This window comes from Littorina saxatilis, linkage group LG7 (genome assembly GCF_037325665.1).
Source record: "Littorina saxatilis isolate snail1 linkage group LG7, US_GU_Lsax_2.0, whole genome shotgun sequence".
Classification (NCBI taxonomy): domain Eukaryota; kingdom Metazoa; phylum Mollusca; class Gastropoda; order Littorinimorpha; family Littorinidae; genus Littorina; species Littorina saxatilis.
This window is the reverse complement of record NC_090251.1, coordinates 49,914,871-49,930,680: the sequence shown is the minus strand read 5'-3', so window position 1 is coordinate 49,930,680 and position 15,810 is coordinate 49,914,871. Positions and strand designations below refer to the sequence as shown.

General features: G+C 48.4%; 1 protein-coding gene across 3 annotated transcripts in view; it reads left to right on the top strand.

The window, feature by feature from the left end:
- Window positions 1-3,448: 3,448 nt before the first annotated feature.
- LOC138971718 (E3 ubiquitin-protein ligase TRIM33-like) overlaps window positions 3,449-15,810 on the top strand; it is a 31,372-nt gene continuing 19,010 nt past the window's right edge. For 2 of the 3 annotated variants that reach the window (XM_070344501.1, XM_070344502.1), the window contains exons 1-3: window positions 3,450-4,415; window positions 6,945-7,199; window positions 8,345-8,480. In XM_070344501.1, coding sequence (XP_070200602.1) covers window positions 3,674-4,415; window positions 6,945-7,199; window positions 8,345-8,480 — 1,133 coding nt within the window. In that variant the 5' untranslated portion in view covers window positions 3,450-3,673. Of the gene's footprint in view, window positions 4,416-6,944; window positions 7,200-8,344; window positions 8,481-15,810 lie in introns of all 3 variants that reach the window. The other variant, XM_070344500.1, reaches the window with a different exon arrangement.

Below are 15,810 nucleotides of genomic sequence, written 5' to 3'. Positions count from 1 at the left end.
ACACACACACACACACACACACACACACACACATACATACACCACGACCCTCGTCTCGATTCCCCCTCTATGTTAAAACATTTAGTCAAAACTTGACTAAATGTGAAGAGAGAGAGAGAGAGAGAGAGAGAGAGAGAGAGAGAGAGAGAGAGAGAGAGAGAGAGAGAGAGAGAGAGATTGGAGGCTGAGAGAGAGAAAGAGACATGATAGAAGAGAGAGAGATGGCCAGACTGGGGGCAAAGATAGAGAGAAAGAGAGAGAGGAGAGGGGTCGGAGACTGAGAGTGAGAGACAGACAGACAGACAGACAGAAACAGAGACCATGAGAGAAGAGAGAGAGGGGGGGAACGAAAGAGAGAGAGAAAGAGAGAGAGAGAGCTTCCAAATAATCTCAAATCTTGAACAATGTTTTTTATTTTGGCCTAAAATTGGCACTACTCAAATATCGCTTATGACATGCATTACAACATGAGGTCAATTCTAGCCTTATACCTCTGCAGAAGGGGAGCGGGCACACTGCAGTTGCATCAGTCTGTCATCATCCACGGGTCTCACTCTGTCAAAGTGGTTTCCGTTGGCAATTTCAATCAATCAATCAATGAGGCTTATATCGCGCATATTCCGTGGGTACAGTTCTAGGCGCTCTGCAGTGATGCCGTGTGAGATGAAATTTTATACGGCCAGTAATTGCAGCCATTTCGGCGCATATTTACCTTTCACGGCCTATTATTCCAAGTCACACGGGTATAGGTAGACAATTATTAACTGTGCCTAAGCAATTTTTGCCAGGAAAGACCCTTTTGTCAATCGTGGGATCTTTAACGTGCACACCCAATGTAGTGTACACGGGGGGGGGGGGGGGGGGGGGGGGGGGGGGGGGGAGTTCGGACACCGAAGAGAGTCTGCACACAAATTTGACTCTGAAATAAATTTCCGCCGAACCTGGGATCGAACTCACGCTGACAGCGGCCAACTGAATACAAATCCAGCGCGCTACCAACTGAGCTATATCCCCGCCCCATGTGTTGGTCAATTTGATTGGTTCAGCGACTTTTTTGGCGGGAACTATTTTCCAAGTTTTATTTGCGAAAGATTTCCTCATCCTTCTCTTTGGGGTAAAATAATCGGGCCAAATAATCTGATGACGTTTACATTTGTGCGTCACTTCTCTTTTGACGTCATTATGGAGAAAAAACCTCTGTCAAGGCCACAGGAGCTTGTATCCAACCACCGGTCGATAATTATTTACTCCTTATTCCATTTATTAAATAATAAGCATGCAGGAGTAAATAATTATCGACCGGTGGTTGGATACAAGCTCCTGTGGTCAAGGCCGCAAAATTGGGAGATTTTTTTCCGTTTCAGTTTCGCTTGATCTTAAGCGGTGGTCTTCTGCATTTAGAGACCAGGGGCCAGTTTCATAAGATAGCAGAGAACCGACTGACAGTCGATTGACTGCCCAGTCGATCGACTGTGGTTGATCGACGGGTCACCGAAAAGCGCGTTTCATGAGCGAATCACCGTCACCCGCGGACAACCGCAGTCGACCGACTGTACAGTAATCCGAATGGCCAAGTCGAGGGCTAAATTTAGCAACATTACCACTTCCGTTTGCTCATTCGCACGTGGAAATGGCCGATTTCGAAGAAAAAACTAGTCTCGGCCCGCTCAAAATAACAATGACCGAGACTTTCAGTAATTCCTTCGCGTGACGTCTAACCCTCTTACGCCATAATGTGACGTCTTCAAGACATAACCCTGACTTGTCTCCTGGATTACTGCGTCATGATAGATACATTTCGAAGAACAATCACAAGGTTTGGCTCACAATCCAAAAACGTGTGAGCATTCTGCCATTGACTGTGCGGATAATTACATTTATTTTCGGTTTACCGCAGTAAACCGAACACAGTGTTGGGGGGAGAGCATCACCGTATTTGGCCGACTTCCGGTGAAACGACCCGCAGTCGGCCGACTGAAATTTTGTTCGTGAAACCCGATAACGTCGGATTACTGTGGTTCTCTCGGACAACTGCAGTTGGTCGACTGTGTTTCTGGCTTATGAAACTGGCCCCAGAACGGGGGTCACCTAAAAAGAGGTGTTCCCATATCCGAGGTCACGGTAAGCGAGGTTTTCTTAGTCATACAAAGAAGGCTTTAGGTCGGGACCAACACCCTGATTGATGTTATCAGAGGTGTGACCTTAAACGGTAGTGACGTTAACCGGGGAGTACTGTACTCTCTTCAGAGTTTATCAGGAAAACCTACAGGGCCCTAGTTTTAAATGCCAGAGAGCAAAGTCCGCCTCGCCAGCAAAGCCACTCCTATTTCCGAGCCAACAGCTGCAGGGGAAAAACACAACGCAGGCGCGTCCCGCCTTGACAGCCCGCCAACGGCAGATTGATAACACCACTCAAACATTAGCCGCCCGTGGACCGCTAGCACAGAACCCCGTAGCCACCGACAGCGCAGGAAAAGGAATTTTCCATCACGCAGTGACCTTGACACGCCACATGCCCCGCTGTCGATAGAGCGGCTGTGTGTGCTTGGAGTGTGTTGGCACTCGGCCAACGGCAGCTTGGGTCGGGTCGTTCGGTGACAAGCACATTTCTTTGTGTTGAATACAGGGCGATAGGTTTTTGACGAGAGAGAGACACGAGTTTGAAGCGAGTCGCTTATATTTCTTTCCCCTTCGCACAACCAGTGGGTGTTTTCTAAAAGCCGAAGCACGGTTATCATCCGACTGCTGGTTGACAGTAAAGTTCTCTATCCTGCGTCACTTTCATTTTCTGAAAAATGTTCAGGCGGATACAAAAACAGGACGAGCTAATATTGATTTCCCGAGAAACTAGCGGCTATATGCCTAGATTACCGGCTTTGGTAACTTCCGTCTATTCGGTTTTTTCGAGAATATGCTTGCGAACCGACTCTTTATTTGGGTTTCCCGTCTTTTCTTCTTTTTGTGCTTGAAAGCTTTTGACGACAAATTACAATAAAATAAACAAAAAACACATCACCGCAGATCAGTGATTGACTCATCAAATTTAGCTTTAAATAAACCGATTAGTCACCGGGGATGAGTTGTCATCGCTTTGGGGAACAATTGTATAAACTGCTTTTATGTGTGGTATTTGTTGTATTGTTTTGTTTAATAGGATGATTGTCCTGTTTACACAACGTTTAGCAACTGTAATTTGACATGTTCCGAATTTATGTATTCTGCATATCCATCTGAGTGAGCAGATTGAGAAGCATGTACACGCAAATGCTAACACGCACTGACATGATGAGGGCATCTTTAGTCACGTGAACCTGGAAGGTTGCCAAACGGCTACCATATTAGGAAGTTGTTTGTTCAGGTCACCGTGTGATTTGTTGCTGAATCTGGTCCAAACCAGCTGAAACTGGATCGAACCGGTTGAGCCCCAACAAAACCGTACTGGCGCGCGAGCGCAGAGCTCAGTTCGCTGCAGATTTTTGCAACGTAGTCAGCCAGAGACACTCAACGTCATGAAGCCGACGTGAGGGAAGGGAGGGGGTATCGACCTTCACCTTTAATTGGAGCTCAAAGGGACGCTATCGAGTCTATGGTGTGTGGCTTTGCGCCAGCGACGGCTTTGTGAAATGTGTTAGTACAGTAAGCACACTAGGTGTGTTATTTGCAGGATACAGCCATGGGTGAGAGTGAGATACTGAGCCGATGCATAAAATGCAAGAGCCATATGTCTGCTGCAGACAGGACATCAAAACTGTTGCCATGTCTGCATACTATGTGCGAGGAATGCATAACAGGCAGGACAGACGTCGCCGAAAAAATCAAGAAAATGCATGCAGTAAAGGAGGAGAAACAAAATGGATCAATCGAGCAAGAAAAAGAAATCGAAGAAAAAAAAAGTGATGTCAAAATCGAACCAGTGAAACAAGAGGTTGAAGCTAAAAAGGAAACTAAACAAGAAGGGGGAGAAAAAGACGAAAAGAAAGTTCCCGAAGCTTCAGAAGAGAGTGGCGAAAGTGAGAAGTCGGAAGCCGGGGTTACACACAACACAGAGGAAAAACCTTGCGAGGAATCAGGTGGTGATAAAGAATCAAACAAAGCTCCCGAGGAAACTGCAACAGACAAACAAAACGATGAGGAAGCACTTCACAAAGATAAGCTTACGTTAGACGCGAGCGACACGAGCAAAGCAGACGACACTTGTGTGCCGCATACAGAGGAAGTTAGTGCCGCAAAGCAAGACGAAGTAGAAACGAAAGCAGACGACAACAAGGGAGATGATGATGGTGGTGAGAAGTCAGAGAATGAAAAAAAGGATGGCGGAGAAGATAAAGCAACCGAAGACAGTTGCAAACAGACCACGGAGGAAACGAGCATGGAAGGGGTGGAGGAAACGCCCCCAGAGCCAGTACCCCTCACAGGTAAGCAGACGACACTTCGCCATTTTGTGCACACGCTCGCTGCATGCAGGCGGTGTTCGCTCCCCTTGGCTCGTTAGCCATGATCCGTTACGTCACAGGCACTCACCGCCTGTTCACACCCGTGTTTTCGCGCCAGCAGTAAAAGCCAGAATCAATCATGTCTACATGTGCTATGTGTGCCATGTGCAATGCAGTAGTCATGTACTGGTGTGCGTCTCCAAGTTTACTTCATCAGTACTTGATCACTGTTGAAACATTTTCTGTTTTAGAATATCTTCATCTTGTCCTGCACGCACGCACGCACTTTAATCAATCACTTTAATTGTTCCCCTAACCCCGACTCCCTTACACCCCCACCCCCCCTTTTTTTGGTCTTGTTTACATACCGGTCTGTGAATATGAAAGTGGTTTTCTCAGGCTTCTGATTGCATTCACACGATTGGGCCTAACCAGATCATGTTTTCATACATTGTCATGCTTTCTGATGTTCGAAAAAACCAGTCTGGCATGCTCCATGTGTTCTGTTTTTCTGTCCTTGCAACCCTCCCATCCCCCTTGTGCATTACATTTACTCCTAGTCCTATGCAATACAGGGATTCTGGCCTGGTCAAATGCACAACATGCAAAATTTCTCTCAATAGACATATTATACAGAACTTTCACTGTTTCGCGTACTTGTCGAAACACTCAAATAATTTGATCAAGAGTACTTCATGACCGTCGCGATATAACCCTTCGTGGTTGAAAACGACGTTAAACACCAAATAAAGAAAGAAAGTACTTCATGTCTTCAATGTATAGGCCTAAGGCCAAAAAACAAAAATAGTCTGTTTACGGTAACCTGACTATTTTTTTCGCGCGACCCGCCTAGACTTTTTTTTGGCATTTGGGGAACAAAAAAATCTTGGTTTTTTTTGCAAAATAAGGCCCAAAAAAAATAGGTGTGGTTACGGTAACATAGCCAAAAAAAATAGGGTGGGTAGGTAGGCAATCACTTTTTTTTTTTAAACTTTTTTTTCTAATGTGTACAAATTAAACTTACTTGACAGGGAAATAAGTGTGCGACACGGGCGCTTTCGCTTTCATTGCGTTTTTTTGCACTCTTTTTTTTTTTACAAATGTAATAAAAAGTTATAGGATCGGCCCCTAAAAATAGGGTAGGTCGGGTTACCGTAACCACACCTATTTTTTTTTTAGGCCTAACGTAAAAATATGGTTTTTTGGAGAGAAAAAAATCCCGACCTACCGACCCTATTTTTATATTTAGTCAAGTTTTGACTAAATATTTTAACATCGAGGGGGAATCGAAACGAGGGTCGTGGTGTATGTGCGTCTGTGTGTGTGTGTGTGTGTGTAGAGCGATTCCGACTAAACTACTGGACCGATCTTTATGAAATTTGACGAGTTCCTGGGTATGAAATCCCCGAACGTTTTTTTCATTTTTTTGATAAATGTCTTTGATGACGTCATATCCGGCTTTTCGTGAAAGTTGAGGCGGCACTGTCACGCCCTCATTTTTCAACCAAATTGGTTGAAATTTTGGTCAAGTAATCTTCGACGAAGCCCGGACTTCGGTATTGCATTTCAGCTTGGTGGCTTAAAAATTAATTAATGACTTTGGTCATTAAAAATCTGAAAATTGTAAAAAAAAAATAAAAATATATAAAACGATCCAAATTTACGTTTATCTTATTCTCCATCATTTGCTGATTCCAAAAACATATACATATGTTATATTCGGATTAAAAACAAGCTCTGAAAATTAAATATATAAAAATTATTATCAAAATTAAATTGTCCAAATCAATTTAAAAACACTTTCATCTTATTCCTTGTCGGTTCCTGATTCCAAAAACATATAGATATGATATGTTTGGATTAAAAACACGCTCAGAAAGTTAAAACAAAGAGAGGTACAGAAAAGCGTGCTATCCTTCTTTGCGCAACTACTACCCCGCTCTTCTTGTCAATTTCACTGCCTTTGCCATGAGCGGTGGACTGACGATGCTACGAGTATACGGTCTTGCTGAAAAATGGCATTGCGTTCAGTTTCATTCTGTGAGTTCGACAGCTACTTGACTAAATATTGTATTTTCGCCTTACGCGACTTGTTTTGGCCTATGTTACCGTAAACAGACCTATTTTTTTTCGGCCTAAGTCAAATGATTTGGTCCAAAATGCTTCATGACTTGTACGTAAGTCAATAAGTTAGCGAAATTATGAGGAAGAAAACCAAATTGGTTTAAACAGTATTTTATTCATAAACGCACACATGATAATATAACATGTTGACGAAAACCAAATTGATGTTCCCTGTCTGAAGTCAACCGCCTCGCTGTCGCCAACAGGGGCGGTCGGCCCCTCGTCTTATCTGATTAATCAACCTGGTCAGGCTTTTGTGTGGAACATAATAGAAAAAGAACATGCAGAAAGCTTATGATTTTATTGTTGGCCGAAAGGGAAAATTCATGGCTAATTTGGACCCGGCTGGAAAGACTTCTCTAATTTTGTCTTAATTTTCACTTTCAGAATGCCCAGTGTGTAGAGAACCCTTCAACCATGACAGCCTCATCGACAATGTCTTCATTCGCAAGACGGCCGCTACCGCAGAGGATGGGGACGGCAATGAGCAGAAGTGCACAGGCTGCGAGTCTAACCCTGCCTCCTCCTACTGTCTGCAGTGTGACGACTGGCTGTGCAGCGACTGTGTCACCGCTCACAAGCGAGTCCGCATGACCAAGGACCATCAGCTCACCTCGCTCGAAGAGGCTGTGGCCAATAAAGGTAGCGTGTTTTGTGATTTGGCTGAAAATGTGTTTTATGCAGAGTTTTTTTTAACCACTTGACTGCCTTAGGACGGGTATACCCGTCATGCGCTTGTGCAGCCGCAGCGCCTTAGGACGGGTTTACCCGTCTTCTCCGTTCCGGGATTTTCCAGAAATGCTACGTCACTGCTGACACACAAATAGCAGCCAATGGCTTGGTAGGATACCTCATTCTCATGAATAAACATAAATGGTAACGCGGTTTTGCGTCTGAAGGTTATTTTCGGCCTTGGCGACAGGGTAGGGGAGAGAAATCTGGACTCGTCAAAATGGCTAACGGTGACAGTCGAGCGGGCCCTAGTAGGGAAAAACAAAGCCGGACTGACGCTACAGGCGGTGCAAGGGATAATGGATACTGACAGGGGAAGGGGGAGATCTTCTTTTGGACGATTCGTTGGAAACAGGTAGATGATAGTGATTATAATCCTTTCTTGGAGCGAGCAAAACAGCCACCAATGTTTGATCCACAGGCACCGGAAGATGCGCCAGACTGATTTTTCAAAAGTTCATATTTAAACATCATTATAAGCCAAACTAATTATTATTTCCATGATTAGACACTAAAAACAGATTCTTGGTTCAATTTCCCTTAAAAATAACATAGGTTTTACTTACCTACCTACTGCCAGTTTGGAGCTAGAATTTTTTGTGAATTATTACACCCCTAACTCCAATATTCCCTGGCAGTCAGGAATGCACATACGCAAGTTTTGAATGGCAGCGAAAGGGTTAATGCAAGATAATACGAATGAATGAACATGTTAATATGCTTGCTCACAAAAGTCTTTCTATTAATCTAACAAGTACACACACACACACCCAGTGAGCTTTTCCAATTCATTTTTGCTACGGTGTCACGAACTGAAAACTCTGCCTGAACAATCCTTCTCAATGCGCATGCGCTAACATGGGGAGATTAATCAGGTCTTGAACAACCTTACCCTAATCCTAACCCTAACCCATGGTTCGTTCGGTCAAAGAGTCGTATTTTTTAAGTCGAAGATTGGCGCATGCGCATTGACCGCAATGAGAAGCATTATTCAGCAGAGGTGTAAGTTCGTGACAACAGCCAGTACCTGAAAACATTTTTTTTTACATTTTCAGGGGGTGGTGCTGGTCCTAAAGCAGAGGTGAGCATGATGTGTCGCGTTCACCTCAAGGAGAAGCTGACCCTGTTCTGCGAGAAGTGCGAGGTCCTGACGTGTCGAGACTGCCAGCTCTTGAACCATCAGGAACATAAGTAAGTCGCAGTCAAATCAGTATTTTTCCTTCTGTATTATACAGAATTCCATCTTGACTGTTTTGTTGTTGTTGTCTGTGTGTGTGTGTGCATTACAGGCATTATACGGAATTGATCCATGGTGGCGGTTGAGGATAGGTGCTGGCGAGGTTTAAAAAAAAGTTCAGCATTGAGAGAAAAAATTGAAAATCACCCCTGGTATTGTATGTCACTCTCAGGATTGTAAGTCGCATTCAGTAGTGTTGTAATTCAAATTTACGATCAGTATTGTAAGTAATATTCAGTATTTTAAGTCACGGTCAGTATTGTAGATCAGGGTTCCACACAGGCTCTGAGGTCAAAGGTATTCATACCCTTTCACCAAAAGAGTAAAGGGTTTTCATACCCTTTCCTGATTGATCAAAGGGTATGGCATGTTGTCGGCGACTCGGTGTATAGCTTTGCTGTTTTACCAGGTTCTTGCATGTGCATGATGTCAATGTGTGCAAATTGCATTGTCAATTTGAGAGTGCTTTGAATAAAGGAAATAATTTATGACCATTGTGAAATGTCATATGTGTAAATTCTTGCTTGTAGCATTACAATAAGTGAATAACACTTACACATTTACAGCAATTACCGGGGTATCAAAACACTAGTCAGAGGCTGAGAGCTTTCACAAAATGAACAAGTAAACTGGCTTGAAATTCTGAACAGTAAACTTTTATTAATAACCCAGAACCCAGCCACCAACTGACAATTATGAGTTCAACAGTGCAGTGCTACACAGTTTTTTTGACTCACATGCGAAGCAAAAGTGAGTATGTACTCACCCGAGTCGTCCGGACGTCCGGAAAACTTTAACGTTGGATATTTCTTGGACACTATTCAGTCTATCAGTACCAAATTTGGCAAGATGGTGTATGATGACAAGGCCCCAAAAAACATACATAGCATCTTGACCTTGCTTCAAGGTCAAGGTCGCAGGGGCCATAAATGTTGTCTAAAAATCAGCTATTTTTCACATTTTTCCCATTTTCTCTGAAGTTTTTGAGATTGAATACCTCACCTATATTTTCTCATTTTTTCATTTTTCATTTCATTTTCATTACTTTATTGTCCCATCGCTGGGAAATTCGGGTCGCTTCCTCCCAGTGGAAAGCTAGCAGCAACGGAGTCGCGCTACCCAGGTGTCTGCGTGTTTAGGTGTATTCAGCCACCTGCACTTATGGCAGAATGACCAAGGTCTTTTACGTGCCATTGTGATGACACGGGGGTGGGACATGGCTTCCGTCTCTGGGTCTGCACATAAAGTTGACCCGTGTCCGTCCCGGCCCGAATTCGAACCTGCGACCTTTCGATCACAAGTCCAGTGCTCTACCAACTGAGCTACCGGGCCCACACTTATATATGATATATAGGGCAAAGTAAGCCCCATCTTTTGATACCAGTTTGGTTTACCTTGCTTCAAGGTCAAGGTCACAGGAGCTCTTCAAAGTTGGATTGTATACATATTTTGAAGTGACCTTGACCCTGAACTATGGAAGATAACTGTTTCAAACTTAAAAATTATGTGGGGCACATGTTATGCTTTCATCATGAGACACATTTGGTCACATATGATCAAGGTCAAGGTCACTTTGACCCTTATGAAATGTGACCAAAATAAGGTAGTGAACCATATCTCATGGTAGAAAGAGCCATTAAATTACATATTCCTACTCCGAATCACATGTAGCAGTTTACTCAGTCTAAAGTGCTAGGTCTGAAAAGGCTACCCGTCTAAGGGGAGCAACCCCAACTAAAAAAGTGTAAACGTAGCCATGGTAATGACGACGCACCCAGGGAGTTACCTCCCCTCATGCGTACCGCGTCACTACTGCTACTGACCACGTGACCCCTATCATTCGACACTTCAGCTTTCTTGAGAGCAGGTCGTGGATTTTTTGGCTCTAGTGGAAGTTCGCTGTTTGGTGTTTGCTTAGACACCCACCGGCACCCACACACCCGTCTCTTCACCCGCTGCACTGGTAGTTGGTGAGCTCGTTCCTTTTACTAGTTTGAACGTATTTTTCAGTAGCTACTAGAAAATTTTCGGCCACGTGTGGTCACGTATTTTTTGGTAGCCATTTTGGAATTTTGTCGCCATTTTGTTTGTCAGCATGTCTGACGGGGATAAAAAGCGCGGCAAGGCTGATGTGAAGGGAAAAATTAAACCTAAGTCTTCCTCTTCTGTCCCTAAGCCTATTTTGGTTGTTGTTTCCGACGCGGCTAACAATACTGTGTTGACGGTTCCTATTTCTGCCCCGAATGACCAGCCGGTTGCTGGGCAGTCTAATCAACCTACATGTACCGTTACTTCTCGCTCGCCTTCTCTGCCGCTTGCAGATTCGGCGTCTCTGGTTTCCTCGTTGCTTTCTTCGCTGGTGCCCGAGCTTCGCACGTTGGTGAGAGAAGAGATGGTGCGTTCTAAGCCTTCGACTTCCGTTGTTCCGTCGTTGGCTTCCTTCCCGCTTCCGGCTGTGACGCTGTCCTTGACGGGGGTTGTTGCTTCTGCGTCTTCTACCGCTGTGGTTGGCGACTCAAGTAAGTCGGGCTGGTCCGTAGGTCCTCGTGAGACCGCTGGACGCTCCCTGCTGGGAGACAGCCCTTTTCGGCGGGTTCACGACCCGCAAACCCCTGTTCATTCTCACTTTGGCTTCGCGGAAGACCATCGTGTTCATGAGCAATGGCGGCATTTGGTTCAGGCTTCGCCGCTTCCGGCACTCGCCGGAAGCGTAGGTCCTCCGACGTACGCACCCGCTGGGGTCGTTTCCGGAGTTGACCAGCCAGTTCCGTCTGCTGCGCTTCCGGCACTCGCCGGAAGCATAGGTCCCCCGATGTACGCACCCGCTGGGGTCGTTTCCGGGGTCGACCGGACGTGGCCCTCCGGGCATTCGGCCTTCCGGCCGCCGTCCTCAGTGTCTGCGCTTCCGCTTTTTGCGGTCGCGTCTGATACTTTTCCGGCTCAGTCCGGATCTACTGCTCCTTCCGCTTCCGCTTCCTCTCGGGTGGCGGTCGCGGGGGGGCAGCACCAGCCCTTTGGGCAGGTGTTGTCTCAGCCCTGGCCGGGGCAGTCAGCGCTTCCTTCTTCGGTTGCGGCTTCGACTGCGGTTCCGGTTCCGGCGGCTGCGGGCATGCCGTCCTCTTACTCTTACCCTAGTCAGGGCATGAGTTCGGATGGTGTCGGTGTGGACGGGTTTCCGGTTACGGTGTTCACCGCCCTTCTACCAGCAACGTGGACTTCGGTCCTTCGCAGGATGTTTCGGATTTTCAGTCCGTCGCCAGTGAGGTTGCACGTGTTGGTTATCCGGAGAGACTCAAAGTGGCCCTGGAGGCTGCTGCTGAGGTCACTTCGAGATATTTCGCGGAAGGGGCTTCGGTCGCTTCGGCTGCCGCTTCGGCTGCTCCGTCCGCGATGGCTGATTTTCGCTCTGGGAAGGAGGATGACTCATACTTCCGGTTTATGGAGTCTCCGTCCATAGCTTTTCAGCTTTCTCAGGTTTTGGCCAAGCCTTCTCCTTCCGGAAGCGGAATTCCTTCACTTCCGGTTCCACTGCTAGTGCCTCACGGCTCAGTTCCGGAGATTGCTCAGCAATGGATGGCTTCGCCTTCTCAGGCTTCTGCATTCGCACTGTCTTCTCATAGACGTTTGGTTTTGCAGAAGTCTACCAGGAACTTGTTGGATTCGTTCGCTCTCCCGCGTTCATCTTTGACTGTTCCTCCGGAGATGATGGCCTTGTTGGCCAAGCCTATCAAGAAGGATGATGGCGTGCTCTTGTCTGAGAACACGCTGATCGCTTCTGAAGAGGCAGGGCGTCAGCAGCTGGAGCTTGCCTCCATTGCTGAGACTCTTATTCGGGCTCTTTCTCGGGCCCTCACTGATTCGCTGAATCCTTTCTCTCTCAGCGAGGATCAGGATGCGGATGACGTCTCCACTTTGTTGGCCGCTCTTGCGAGGGTCAATGAAGAACAGATGAGACTTTCCGCCGTGCACTATGCACACTCTGTCATGTGTCGTCGGGATCTCTTTCTGGCACACTCACAGTTTTCGGAGCAGGCAACCAAGGACACTTTGCGTGCCTCACCGGTCTTGGAGGGTTCCCTCTTCGGGCATCTCATTTTTGACGCCCGGAGACAGGAAATTCAGGCGAACAGGGACCAGCAGTTTTCTGACTTCTCCCTGCACAGCCTTAAGCAATCCAAGCAGTCTCAGCCTTCTCAGCCGAAGCAGGCTAAGGTTGCTGGCCCTCCCAAACCGGCAGACAAGGGTCGTGGACGTTCTTCTTCTCGGGGCTCGAGAAGACGACCGTCTTCCGGCAGGGGGAGAGGCGGCTCGGGAAGCAAGCCTCACCCCCAATGAAGTGCTCCCGATCTCCCCCCCACCCCGCCCTCCACTCTGGTGATGGCGGGGGGCCCTTCTCGGGCTCTTTCCCATTGGCTGGTCTCTATACAGAGTCAATGGGTCGTGGGGGTCGTGAGGTCGGGCTTCCGTCTTCTCTGGAAAGATGGCAAGGCTCCTCTGGTCAGGCGTCCGCCGGCGTTCAGGCCTCCCTTCTCCCAGGAAGCCATTTCCGTCCTTCGGTCGGAAATAGACTCCCTGGTGCAGAAGGGCGCAGTGGAGAGGGTCCTCGACCACAGATCCCCCGGGTTTTACGGACGGCTTTTCGCCGTCCCCAAAGCCTCAGGGGCATGGCGTCCTGTCTTGGACCTGTCGTTCCTCAATACCTTTTTGAGGGAGATACGGTTCAAGATGGAGACGCCAGCGTCGGTCAGGGACTCTCTCCGCCCGGGGGATTGGGCGACCTCCATCGACCTGACGGATGCATATTTTCATGTTCTTATGCATCCAGCCGACCGGAAATGGCTTCGTTTCCGGTGGGCAGGTCAGGTTTACCAGTTTCGCGCCCTTCCATTTGGCCTGTCTCTCGCCCCTTGGGTCTTCACCATGGTCGTGAGACAGGTCTGCGCGCTGGTGAGGTCGCGGGGTGTCCGGCTACGTGCCTACCTAGACGACTGGCTCATCCTGAGTCAGAGTCAGGCGGGGTGCGAGCAGGATACCCAATCGGTTCTTCGGGAGGCCAACATGTTTGGCTTCACGATCAACCGATCAAAGTCGGAGCTCACACCGTGTCAGACATTCACCTACTTGGGAATGTCTTTCGACACGGTGGCTTGGACTGTCCGACCTTCTCAGAAGAGGGTGGACAAGCTCCAGGCGTGCATACGCTCCACTTTGCCTCTCCCGAGGGCTTCCCTGCGGACTTTGGCCTCCATCTTAGGGCAGATGGAGTCCATGGCTCTCCTGGTCCCCTTGGGGAGGGTCCACAAACGTCCTTTTCAGCTGGCGCTGAAGCCGTTCGTGGACTCTCCCACGGTGGATTGGAATGCCCTCATCCCTCTCCAGGGATGGTTCCAATCCGCTACCCATCCGTGGCTGGACACGGAGTGGGTAAGCAGGGGCGTGCCGATAGCCCTTCCTGCCCCAGACTTGGACCTGTTCACGGACGCGTCCTTGGTGGGGTGGGGGGCTCACACAGACCGGCTGACTGCGTCAGGTCTGTGGTCGGCAGATCAGAGGATGCAGCACATCAACTTGCTGGAGCTAGAAGCCGTGGCTCTAGCTCTGGACAAGTTCCGGCCCTCCCTTCAGGCCAAGCATGTTCGTCTGTTTACAGACAACACGACAGTGGCAGCTTACATCAACAAGTAGGGAGGGTCGCGGTCTCCGTCGCTTTCGGCCAGGGCCTGCGAGGTCCTGATTTGGTGTTCAGAGCATCAAATCAGGCTTTCGGCCAGGTACCTGCCCGGAAGCTTGAACACTCTGGCGGACGCGCTCAGCCGCTCCGACAGAGTGCTTCAAACAGAGTGGACCATCACTCACGGAGCGCTGGATCGTCTCTGGTCTCTTGTGCAGAAACCTCAGGTGGACCTTTTTGCCACCAGGTTCTCGAAGAGACTACCAGTGTTCGTCTCACCATTCCCGGATCCCGAGGCGTGGGAGACGAACGCGATGGACATTTCCTGGTCAGGCCTGGAGGCTTACGCGTTCCCGCCATTCCAGTTGCTCACGCGAGTTCTCAGGAAGGCGGAGCAGGAGGGCCCGTCCCTCCTGCTGATCGCTCCTCTTTGGCCGTCTCAGCCGTGGTTCCCGGACCTGCTGAGACTCGCCCAGGGCCCTCCTATTCCTCTCGCTCTCACGCGAGGAGAACTGGTACAGCCTCACACCGGCAGCCTCCACGCAGAGCCTCAGATGCTGAATCTTCACGCGTGGAGGTTGTGCGGTCTTCTCTGAGGCGCAAAGGGGCATCAGATCTGACCATGGACCTGGTAGGACGCTCGCACAGAGCATCTACCTCGTCCGTATATGAGTCACATTGGAGGGCCTGGGTTTCCTGGTGTCACGAGCATCAGCTGGATGCTACGGCGCCCCGCACGATGCACGTGGCGAACCATCTTGCTTTCATGTCCTCGCAGGGAGCTTCAGCTGCCTCGTTGAAAGTAAGAAGATCGGCCATCTCGGCGACCCTACGCCAGTTAGGTCGCTCTATAGATGTTAGTGGCGTGATTGCTGGAGTCATCAAGGGCGCTTCCCTTTCTGACGTCAAGACTCGTACGCCCGTTCCTAAGTGGGATCTCTTATTGGTCATGGAGTTTCTGCGCTCGGCGGATTTTGAACCTCTCAGAGATGCCAGTTTTGCGAATCTTACACGTAAGACCCTTTTCCTTTTGCTGCTCGCATCGGCACGAAGGGGCAGTGAGATCCACGCTCTTTCCGGTAATTCGGACGACATTTCCTTTGAATCAGATGGGTCCGTTACTTTGCGGTTTCGACCTGAGTTTCTTGCGAAAAACCAGGCTCCCGAGCGAGCTTCTCCTTTGGTCCATGTCAGGCCGTTGTCCACTATTCTGGCTCCGAATGACCCAGACTTAGTAAATTGCCCTGTTAGAGCTCTTCACATCTACCTTGCCCGTTCTCAGTCACTTAGATCCGCAGCTCAAAAGCTCTTGTTTATTTCTCTCAATACGGAGAGACATAAGGATATAACTAAGACGACTCTGGCCCGGTGGGTGTCGGCGCTCATTAAGCATGCTTACGAGTGGAGCCGCCATAACGAAGGAGGGACACAGCCTGTCCTTCCTCTGGAATCAGCTCGGGCTCACGAGACGCGAGCTTGGGCGTCTTCCTTGGCCGTGTTACGATCAAGAAGACTGGAGGAGGTGCTACACACCGCATACTGGCGTTCCGAGGATGTCTTCATGAATTTTTACCTGCGTGACATCTCGGCTCTTCGCCAGGATGGATCTAGAG